The 12,058-nt window shown below is 34.3% G+C and overlaps 1 protein-coding gene across 1 annotated transcript in view; it reads right to left on the bottom strand.

Annotated features, from left to right (window-relative positions):
* Positions 1–7,900, bottom strand: part of LOC107504289 (caspase-13-like) — a 46,046-nt gene extending 38,146 nt beyond the window's left edge. The window contains exon 1 of the mRNA XM_036221562.1: positions 7,747–7,900. Coding sequence (XP_036077455.1) covers positions 7,747–7,900 — 154 coding nt within the window. The remainder of the gene's footprint in view (positions 1–7,746) is intronic.
* Between the last annotated feature and the right edge of the window lie 4,158 nt (positions 7,901–12,058).

Below are 12,058 nucleotides of genomic sequence, written 5' to 3'. Positions count from 1 at the left end.
ATGATGCATTTAAATTTTTCTAGTTGTGGGAAATAATAAATGAAACAAGCAGAAGGAACTCTGATAAGTTTAATAAATACTTGGCAAAACTACCAAGAAGGGAAAAAGTTGATGGTTCTATAATCAAGACCCAGTAGGATATAGCTGTCAATATATCACTTTGTCATTTCCAGCTGTATCTCTATAACACATAAGAAAAACTTATTGGCTTAAATCATATAACTATAATGTCATAATAACACTTTGCATATGTATAGATTCTAGATTTGCAATGTGTCCATGCGAAAAATCTAAAAGATGTCCCGTAGATCAAAAAGGAAATATTAACAAAACTGGAAAAGATTTCAAGTAAATATGTGAACACCATATGCCACTAGGCAGAGAAATCAATAGGTGTATTGTAAAACTAATTCTAAGAAGGGTAAAGAAAAATGTATAACAGAAACTCAATGTTGGAGCAGGAAAAATATATCAAACACTAACAGGATAGACATGAGTTAGAAATAGCCATGTTTTAAGAAGTTAGAATGGAAAAAATAAAAATAACATTTTCAACACCTTTGCTTCTTCTCAATTCTTATTATTACATAAGTAAGTGATGGCATCTGATAGAACAAAACAATGACTTTGATGTCCTTATGCATTTTCCATTGTATATTCAACCAAAAATTGTATAAACAACTCACAGTATAATTCTAATGTAAATGAAAAAATATGTAGTCTAAATTAAGTAGTAATGGAAAACGCTAAGATGTCCTTTAAACTAATAATGGGTGCTTATCTCAGAAGGTTAAGAAATATGTGTAGAAAAAAGATTGGGATTAGATTTAGAATTGACATCTCACCTTTCCTTTTGAGAACCAAGATGTCAGCGTAATTCTAGCATCCTGAAAATCATCACAAATAAGATGAAAAGAAAGCTGTGAGGTAAGACCAAGGCCTTTGTTTGTTAAATAGCACTGTGTCCCTTTCAGAAATTTTCTCTGCATGGAAATGAAAATTATGCTGTCTCAAAAGCAGCCTTAAGTAGCTAAATTGGTTAAAAATGCTTTTTTAAAACAAGATATGTATTTTCAATTCCTAATATTATCTTCACTCTTTCCTAACATTTTTTGCTTTTTGTACAACTCAGTTCTTTTTCTACCAAGTGCATACTATGCACAAATAATATAATACAAGAAGTCAGTGGAGAATGACCTTGATGGTGCTCTAGTTTTCATGAACTTTGAACTCACACCCAGCTTCAAATTTTATTAGACCTTACATTCTCTGAGTCTTTTTTAAATTTCATATACAAACGTAATGAGAAGTTTTTTCATAGTTGCTGTGTTGAGTACGTTAGATCATATAATTGAACATACTTAACATACTGGACCACAGTAGGTATAAAAATCAGTTCCATCTTCTCCCTCTTTATTCCAATAGAGGCTTTCAATATTCTGATAACTTTCCCCCAAAATCTCAGTCTAACAGAGTTTTATGTGTTTAAGAGTCACATACTATAAGAATTCCTGATCTCCATTTATTTCTATTAACTATATTTGAAGTTGCTAGAATTCTAATCTTCAGGTAAGTGAAATGTTACTATACATACAGGTTATCTAGGTACATGTATTTTCCTTCCTTTACATCATGTTCTACCCTGTCGTACATTCTTTTTGGGGGTTAGAATATACAACACAGTCCTGTCTAATACTCACTGGATTACACTCTTGAGAGGAAGTTTGATGCTAGCACATAATTGGCACCCATATGTGTTTGTTGAATGGATGGCTACAAGAACCAATGAGCAGCATTGATTAATTACTTGGTTACTTGGTTAAAGAGGGAGAATAAATTCTCTATTGCTTTTCCAGCTCACTTTAAACAAATCCATTTTTTGTTCCTATGCGTAAATGTAAAATTTTCAAAGCTACCTTTCTCAGTACTGAAAAGTATCTGGATTTCTGTAGTAGACAATTACTCCTTTAGAGCTATTAATTTTAATAAATAGATCATGCTCATGAAAATATTAAAAACACAAATGATAGTTCTCACTTTGAAAGCCCTAAGTAGTACTTTAATTTTTGTCTTTATCTTTACCCACTGGGCCACTCCAAGAAGCAGTGTCACAGATTATAAGATGGATGAAATAAGTAGCCTTACTTTGCCAAAAAAAAAACAGTCTGGAATCTAGGCAGTTTTTAGCAGATCTTAATGCTTTTCCCATGTTAGTTCTATTTTATAAGAAAAAAAAACAGACAAGAAAGTAGGAGCTTCAGGAATGACTGAAAACTATTACTGAAAGCACATCTTTCATTGACAAAAAGGTGGCCAGATGATCAGCAACCTTCATTGCTTGAGCTCATCATGTGCCTGAAATCATCAGACACAAAGATTCACTACAAAACTACAACATGAAGTGTGGCAAAGATATAAAATTTAAAGAATTCTTTATAGTTATTTAAATACAGTTAGAAAAATTTTTTCTCTTCTTTTAAAAAAATAAATTATCACAAAAACCTACTTGACATATTTAAAGATAAATGTGATTTAAAATTTATTTCAATTTTAGTAAGGTAAATATTTGACATATTTATGATTGTAATATATCTTATAGTGTTGAAATATCTTTTCTTTTCATTTTTCTTCTTTATATAAAAGGTGTTCCAAGGATGAATTACATAAGTTAGGGATCCCATAGTTGTAATGAATATCAAAGTGAATTTACTTTTGTAATGAAAGAGCAGAAATGTTATTTTCTTTCTGACATCTCTATTTTTATGACATATTGAGAGAGAGAGAGAGAGAGAGAGAGAGAGAGAGAGAAATGGGGATGGATGGGAGAAGAAATAAAGTTATATATGGAGAGAGAATAAACATTTTCAGAAGTGGAGATCTTACTACTTGACCTTATAAACATGAATCCTTCACCCTGATAATTTATTTAATCTTTTTTTTAAATTACGTTTTTTGTGACAGGTGCTGAACTATCTTTTTCTCATTTTTGGCTTCCTTTGCTTTGTCTCTTTTTTTTATTTCTCTTCTACAGGAAGGTACTCAAATATATTATGATTTAGTTGACCAAATGTCCTTATTTGCTCCAAAAGGTTTTTTACTCCAGTTGCTCCAGTGTAATTATTAAAAACTTTATTTCATTTGCAAAAGCGTCCCTATTTGGGCAATATCTTATATGTCACTGCAGTGATGGAGGCTATAATGTTATACTAGGCTATACTAGGATCATATTCCCAGTTTCTTTAACCATTCCTCTAATGCAATAAAGATTAAAAAAAAAAAAAAAACAGAGGCCAATCTGTAGCCTATTTTTGCTCATAGATAGTGGAGCTGTCACTATCACACAGAGTCTCTCTGGAAAATGAAGATAATGCAGAGTTCGATGAGGAGAGCTAGGCCTTAGAGTGGCTCTTACTCATCCCAAGGGCTGGGCACCATTGTGTCAGCAACCTGCACACATAGTCCTACTACAAACTATGTATTAATCAGAAAGTGATTAATTGCCATAAATTACCATTATTCTAATTTTCAAGGTTTTTAACATCATGTCTTATCATGGGGTTACTGAGCAATTACCAGACTAAATAAGGAATTGTAAGCAGATAAGAAAGGAGGATGAGTTGTTTTCTATATAGAAAATTATAGTAGGGAGAGCTATGTAAGGAAGTAACTTATTCAACAATCTTAACGAAAACTAGGAGATGAAGAATCTAAGGAAATACGAATGCCTTATAAGTGAAAATTATTTAGTGGTCATTTGCTAAGGGATAAATGGCAAATTAAAAGTAAATAGTTGAAACCTCTGAATAATTTGTTGAACGAGTATTTTAAATAATCTCAGAATATGTTGATTTAAAACATAATCTCTATAGATTTCAAAATAAATGGAGCAACTTTTAATACAGTTTTAATAGAAGGTTATTTATTACATTAGTGAAAAATATTTATTTTGAAGTGGGATTCATTAGACAGTTAATTGGGAAAAACTAGAGACATTGAAAACGACAAAGAGTCTTTACTATAATTCTGAAATACAATGAGTCATATAATAGCAGTAAGGAGTATACGTATTGGAAAGAGAACATTGCATTCTGCTATTTTAGAAAACTCAAGAGAATCAAAGAAATACACTTAGATTTTATCATAATAAAGTCAAAAATGAATATTTTTAAAATAACATGTTGTAGAATATTTTTAAAATAACATGCTATAACCAGCTAAATAATGGTAGGAGAAATGATCCCATTCGCAATAGCGACAGCCTATATGCAATATCTAGAGAGAGTTTCTTCATGAATAGCATCTACAGCAGATTAGAACACTGCAAAAAACAGTAAAGACCTTAATAAAAATGGGTGAGAACTTGCCACATTACTTACTGGAAATTATAAATACCATGCGTCTGTAGTAGAAAATAAAAGAAAGAACCTACATGTCCAACAAGAGTTGAATGAATAAATAAATTATAGTTTCTTTAGATAATTGATAAAATTAATGAATTATAGCTTTATAGGTCAACATAGATAAATCGTGTGAATATAATATTAAGAAAACAAAAAGAAAATTCTAAACGTATATGTAATATAACATTTTTATAAAGTTTCAAAGAGGCAATAATACTTAGTACTATGTATAAGACATAAAAGGAAACAATAAATACCAAATTAAGAAAGCAATTATCTCTGCAGAGGTAATATGACTATGCAGAGATACATTAGGCCATCCTGTGGATATTTTAACAGCTTCATTGAGATATAATTCACATACCATACAATTTATTCATTTATAGTGTATATGTCATTCTTTTTATTATATTCATGAAATTGAGCAGCCATCATCATATCAATTGTAGAATATTTTCATTACATGAAAGAGAAATATTGAAGCTATTTGCAATCACTCTTCATTCCCCCTGCAACACTCAGAGGCTTGAACAATCAGTAAATTACTTTATTTCTCAAAAGATTTTCCTTTTCTGGACATTTAATATGAATATAATCATACAATATGTGGTCTTCGTGCATTGTTTACTCAGCATAACATTTTCAAGTTTCAAACTTGTTATAGCAGGATGTATCCATACTTAATTCATTTTTTTTAGCCAAATAATATACTACATCATAGGACTATATCACATTATACTTTTCCATTCATCAGTTGATGGATAGACATTTGAGTTCTTATTTTTTGGCTATGAAGAATAAAACAGCTATGAACAGGTTTGTATAAGTTTTTGTGTGGATGTATATTTCCATTCCTCTTGGGTTCCTGTGGACTTTCAAGCTGATATGTGGACATAAGTTTTATAGATATATTTTTAAATCGTATAGGTTTTTCATAATGGTTCAGAAATTAAGTACAATACAAATGTACTACCAAATTAATGTGTAAAATTGCTGTAAATCCAATATCCCAGGTGAATTGTAAGGTAATCAAATAAAGTAATTCTATAGTACACCCAGAAGAAAAGAAAATAATTAAAAAGAAAAAAATATATGAGAGAATTTAATTTAAACTATCAGAAGTATTAGGAAACTGAAATAATAAAATATTTTTATACTACTATAACAGTCAATGGTATTGAAACTTTAAAACAGACATATAACCATACTACTTGCCATAAGTAGAAATTTAGTGGCAAAAAAACCTAAATAAATGGCACTGACACTATCAGTTTAGTATTTCCAAAATTTAAAGTCCAGTTACCAAAACACATAAGAAGTAAAATTGAATTGAATATATGTTTGCGTGTCTGTGTGTGTGTGTGTTTGTGTGTGGGTATAGAGTCACATGACACTTAATAATAAGAATATGTTTTGAGAAATGTATCATTAGGCAGTATCATTGTGTGACACATTATACAGTGAATTGATGTTACCAAACCAGTTTAGTGGGCTGGTTGCCTATCACATGCAGGAAGTCAAAGTCAGAGGCAGCAGGTTTTCACAGAGAAAAGGTTTTATTTTTCAGGTAGCTGGACAAGGAAATCAGAGACAAAGCTCAGATCAGTCTCCTAGAACAAAGTCCCAAGATAAGTTTTAAAAGATAAGGTTACGAGGAGATTATATGTATTTATAAGGGCTAACTTGAATTGTATGACTTTGGAACTTAGCCACTTAGGATAAGATATGGGAAAGAATAAGAGTAAGTGTAAAGGAATTTAAATTTGGCAAGGCCTGACTGGTTGAACTCATGTATTCTTTGTGGTATTTGATTTTCTTTCCAAATGATCAATAGTTTCAGTCACCCTTTGCTTCCAAAATAAGTTTGCAGAAACTAGGTGTTTAAAGGTTAGTTTTGTGGCAACATGAACTTTGGTTCCATTGAGCTTTGGAGGTCACATCAAGGTCACCAAGTTGCTAACTGCACAGACTTGAGTTATCTAGACCAGTTTCAGCTGATGTTTGTAGGTTATGGAAGGGCTGTGGAAGAGCTGACGAATGGCCTCCTGTTGTTTTCTGCAAGATGCTCAAAAAAACTTGTCACCAAGGAAAAGAAACATGATTAATGTTTGGTTAGTGCTGGGTTTCACGTACACAAACCTAGGTAGTATAACCTGTTATACATCTAGGCTCTATGATATAGCCTTTTGCTCCTCGGTGACGAAAATGTATATACAGCATGTTACTGTACTGAATACTGTAGGCAGTTATAACACAATGGTAAGTATTTGTGTATCTAAACACAGAAAATGAACAGTAAAAATATAGTAAAAAAATTTAAAATGCTACATCTGTACGAGGCACTCACCATGAATGGAGCTTGAAGGACTGGAAGTTGTGCTGGTTGCATCACTGAGTGGGTGGTGAGTGAATGTGAAGGCCCAGGACATCACTGTATACTGCTGTAGGCTTTATAAACACTGTAGACCTCATTAGGCTACACTAAACCTATAAACAAATATTTTCTTTCTTCAATAATAAATAACCTTAGCTTACTATAACTTTTTTATTTTATAAACTTTTTAATGGTTTTAAACTTTTTGACTCTTGTAATAACACATAGCTTAAAACACAAACACATTGTACAGCTGTACAAAAATATTTTTTTATCTCTTTATTCCATAAAGAAAGAGAATGAGCTAGAGACGGAAAAAAAAAAAAAAAAAAAAAAAAACACTGTTTTTTTAAATGGTGCTTTTCATAGGAAACCCAGGTATGAAAAATGCTACATTGTGACATTTACACATTGTTCTGCAAGTATTTATAGACCTCGCAACTTAGGAAGACCTATCTTTTAAACACCAATCTCCTAAATTTATTTAAAAACCGAAAATATTTATTAAAATGCAGCAATGCTCCAGAAAGTGAGAACCAAGCCACAACTTGGCAGAAAATAATAAAAAAATATATTTTTGATAAAGGACTATTATTCAAACATACGAAAAACTCTTAAAACCCAACAATATGAAAATAAACAACCCAATTAAAAAACGAGCCAAAGACTTAACAGATATATCACTCAATAAAATATACAGATAGGGATCTGGGGAAAATATGGCATAGATGATAGAGGTTTTGTTCATCCTTCTGGCGACCAAATCAGAGTTGTGATGGAAACAAGGAGCAGTAGCAAGGAAAACTTGCCTGGGATCTAGAGGAACAAGCCATATAACTAGAGAGAAGTCCAAGAAAATACCCTGCAACGGCAGAGGGTAGGACGGGGCAAGGACACGGGGCTGCCCGACCCAAGTGGCTGAGTAAGACGGAGGCTGCGCAACGCAGCAGTAGCCTCTTAAAGGGGCCGCACCCATGAGTGGATTTTCGTGGTGACAGACCTGCTCATTCTGAGCACCAGTACCGATTCGACTGCACGCAGTGGGCACCAGGGACTTAAGGGAAACATTGTTGAAGTGAGGGCCTAGGCGAGACTCGTTCTGTACGGAAGTGCTGGCAGCAACCATTGTTCCCTGTTGAGCCCTCCCCTCTCTCAGTGCACAGACACGGCACCTCCATAGCCGTGACATCATCAAACTGGATAACAGAGGTCCAGAAGATTTCCTGAAAGCCTGCCTGCTCCAACTTGTGGCTCCACCCAAGCCACATCCAGGTGTATCCTCTGCGAGTCACGTGCTTCTTGCTGAGACTCACACTGAAGGCAGCCTCGGTTTCTGGTGTGGCCTTTTGAGGCAATTATAAGCACAGCATCTGTGGATTTCTTGCTGAATCTTAACAAGCCCTGTAGGGATAGAAGCTTGGGCTAAGTTTGGCCTGCAGCTGAACTCCTCTCAGACTGTGCCACTGGACACCTACCTCACAAATGTGCACTAATAAGACTGGGAGACTTAGAGCTTTGTTTAGTACATAGAAGCAGACACAGAAAGGCAGCCTAAATGAGAAGACAAAGAAGTGGAAACCATATGAGAGAAGAGAACAGAGATCCAGATATAATAGAGTCAAGCAATCTAACAGATGCGGAGTTCAAAACACTGGTTATAAAGATGCTCAATGAACTTATGGGAAATGCAGATACATTCAGTGAGAACTTCAACAAAGAGATTTAAAAAAACATAAAAATGGAAATGGCAATTATAAAAGGGAACCAGTCTGAAATGAAGAACACATTATCTGAGATGAGAAGTATATTAAATGAAATAAACTAGGGAATAAACAAAATAAATAAAGAAGAGGGTCCAATGTCCTATCTAAAGGACAGGAAAGCCAATTAAGATACTCAATCAGAGGATCTTTGGAAACATGGTGAAGTGAGAGACGACCCCAGATCTCTCCCCTTGAAACAACAATAAGCCAAACATCTAAAACTCAACAAAAAAACACCCAAACTGCATACCAGCACATCTGAGCGTAAGATCTTCACATAAGAGCTACAACCACAGGTCAGAACCCTGGGTGTCGGGTGGTGGAGTGGGAATAATAAAGAAGCTACCTCTAGCAGCCACTGGAGCTCCCTGCAGGTGGAGGGGAAAGGGAGAAGGAGCAGTGAGTTTGTGCAGTAAGTTCCCTGAACATTCCTGCATGGGATAGCTGTGAGCTCCCCGTGACCAGCTGGCTTAAGGGCCCAGTTATCAAGGCAGAAAGCAAAGAACCCAGACGGGACCTCAGAGGAACAACAGCTGATTTTTACTGGCCATGTTTGCAAAACCAAGGCTGAGCCACATCCCCCAACCCCCAACCCAGAGGATCCCTCCCCTATACCCTCCGAGACCCATCACTGCAGAGCTCCAGGGGAATCTGAGCAAATGCTGCCAAGACTGTTACTGACACTGACAGGGACCAAAACTGAGGGTAGTGAGTGTGATTAAATATCTACAAGAAAATTTTAAAAGGCGTTAGTAAGACTTTATGTAAAGCAGAAATCCAAGAGACTTAGACGCCACCTACTGGAAACCAAAAGAAAAGCACCTTCTTTGCAACAGACTAAAGGGAGACCTTTATATAATAAATTTTCTTCCTGGAAAAACAGCAGAATACATTTCTGTTAATGCTCAGGCAGAGAAATAGTCCATTAAACACCATGAACAACTAAGGTTACAAGGCATCTCAGAAAGAAAGATAAAAATTCCCAGAAAATGAGCTTACAACATGGAAATATGCGACTTAAATGACAGAGAATTCAGGATGGTACTTCTGAAAAAACTCAATGAGATCTAAAACAACTCAAATCAACAATTTAAGGAATTGGAAAATTGCAGAACAAGGAGATTGAAACCCTCAAAAAGAATCAAATAGAACTTCTAGAGATGAGAACACACTGCGAGAGTTGAAAAATAAAATAACAAGTTTGGGAAATAGAGTAGACCAAATAGAGGAAAGGATCTGTGATATCGAAGACAGAAATCTAGAAATAAATCAGAAGGAAGAAAAGAGAAACCGAAGATGAAACATAATAAAAGAAAAATACAAGAACTAGCTGATACCATCAGGAGAGGAAACATAAGAATAATGGACATTATCGAAGGCGAGCGAAAGGGATAGGGATTAGAAAGCATTTTCAAACAAAAACTTGACAGGAATTTCCCAGAGCAAAGGAATGAGCTGGAGCTTGGAATTCAAGAAGTCAACAGAATACCCAATTATCTCAACCCAAAAAGGCCTTCATCAAGACACATTGTATTAAAATTATCAAAAATCCATGACAAAGTCAGAATTCTCAAGGCAGCCAGGGAGAAAAAAAACGGTAACTTATAAAGGTAAACCAATTAGATTATTCTCAGACTTCTCAGCACAAACCTTATAAGCAAGGAAGGAATGGTATCAAATTTAAACTATTAAGTAAAAGAAACTACCAGCCAAGAGTAATGTATCTAGCTAAGCTCTCCTTTAGATATGGGGAGAAATTAAGACTTTTCCAGGCATACAAACATTGAAGGAATTCTTCCTTACGAGGCCTGCACTACAGGAAACACTGAAAGGGGTCAGTTCACCTAAAGCAAAATGACAAAAAAAAAAATTCATAATTAGAAGTGAAGTGACTATCAGGCAAGGAGAAGCAGAGGAGTACAATCCTTACTAAGAACAGGCCATTATAAGCTTAAATAATAATAAGAGAATTATTATAACAAGATAGTAATGAATGTTCAATATACATAGGAACAAACTTTGATAACAATGACTGAAAAGGGGGGTAGATTCAAAGATCACAAAGGGGAATGGAGATAAGGCACATGCAGAAGAAAATGGATAATGGTAACCACACGGCAAAGATTCAGAACCAAAGTTTATAACATAAAACAAGACAAACCAGAGGGAAAACTCACAAAAGCCAACCAAAATAAAGAAAACAGAAGCACAAGGACAAGGAAGCAGTGGAAACACCGAGCTACCAAAAAGCAAAAGTTAGTATGGCTATAAGAAGACCTCATATTTCAATAATCACCCTAAATGTAAATGGACTGAACTGACCAATAAAAAAGGAGAGTTGCAAAATGGATCAAAAAACAAAACCCAGCCTTCAGGGGACACATCTCAGCTCCGAAGACAAATATAGACTCAAAGTGAAAAAGTAGAAAATGATATTTCCAGCAAATGGCATTCAGAGAAAAGCGGGAATAGAGGTACTAATATCAGCCAAAATTGACTTCAAAATAAAAAAGGTAAAGAAAAATACTGAGGGACACTTCATAATGATAAAGGGAATCATGTACCAAGAAGGCAGAACACTTATTATTATCTATACTTTCAATCAGGGAGTGCTGAAATATGTAAAGCAATTACTAATAGAACTAAAGGGAGAAATAGACCAAAACACTATCATAGTAGGGGACCTAAACACCCACTGTTGGATATGAACAGATCATCCAAACAGAAATTCAATAAGGATATAATATCCTTAAATGACACTTTAGTCCAGCTGGACATAATTGACATTTATAGAGCCTTCCATACCCAAACAGCTGCTTATACATTCTTCTCTAATGTACATGGAACATTCTTAAGAATAAACCACATACTGGGACACAGAGATAGCCCCAACAAATATAAGAGGGTTGAAATCACACTAACCATATTCTCTGATTATAATGCTTTGAAACTAGAGATCAACTGCAGAAAGAAATCAGGAAGAACCACAAATACATGAATATTAAACAACATGCTACTGAAGAATAACAGGGTCAGGGAAGAAATAAAAAAGAGACATCAAGAGATACATAGGAACAAATGATAATGATAGTTCAACATATCAAAACTTTTGGGACACTGTAAAAGCGATCATAAGAGGAAAGTCATATCATTACAGGCCTATCTCCAAAAACAAGAATGAGTCCAAATAAACAACCTAATGCTTCATCTTAAAAAACTAGAAAAGTAAGAACAAATAAAGTCTAAAGTAGGGGGAAGGAAAGAAATAATCAAAATTAGAGCAGAAATAAATGAAATTGAAAACAATAACAACAAAAATGATAGAAAAAAATAAATGCAAGAAAGAGCTGGTTCTTTGAGATGGTTAATAAAATTGACAAACCCCTGGCTAGACTCACTAAAGAAAAAAGAAAAAGGATGCAAATACACAATATTAGGGATGAAAGAGGGGAAATTACGACTGACATTGCAGAAATACAAAGGATCATACAAGAATGCTATGAAAAAGTATATAACACCAA

This window comes from Rousettus aegyptiacus, unplaced genomic scaffold (genome assembly GCF_014176215.1).
Source record: "Rousettus aegyptiacus isolate mRouAeg1 unplaced genomic scaffold, mRouAeg1.p scaffold_m13_p_5, whole genome shotgun sequence".
NCBI lineage: Eukaryota > Metazoa > Chordata > Mammalia > Chiroptera > Pteropodidae > Rousettus > Rousettus aegyptiacus.
This window is presented reverse-complemented; position numbering and strand designations above follow the sequence as displayed.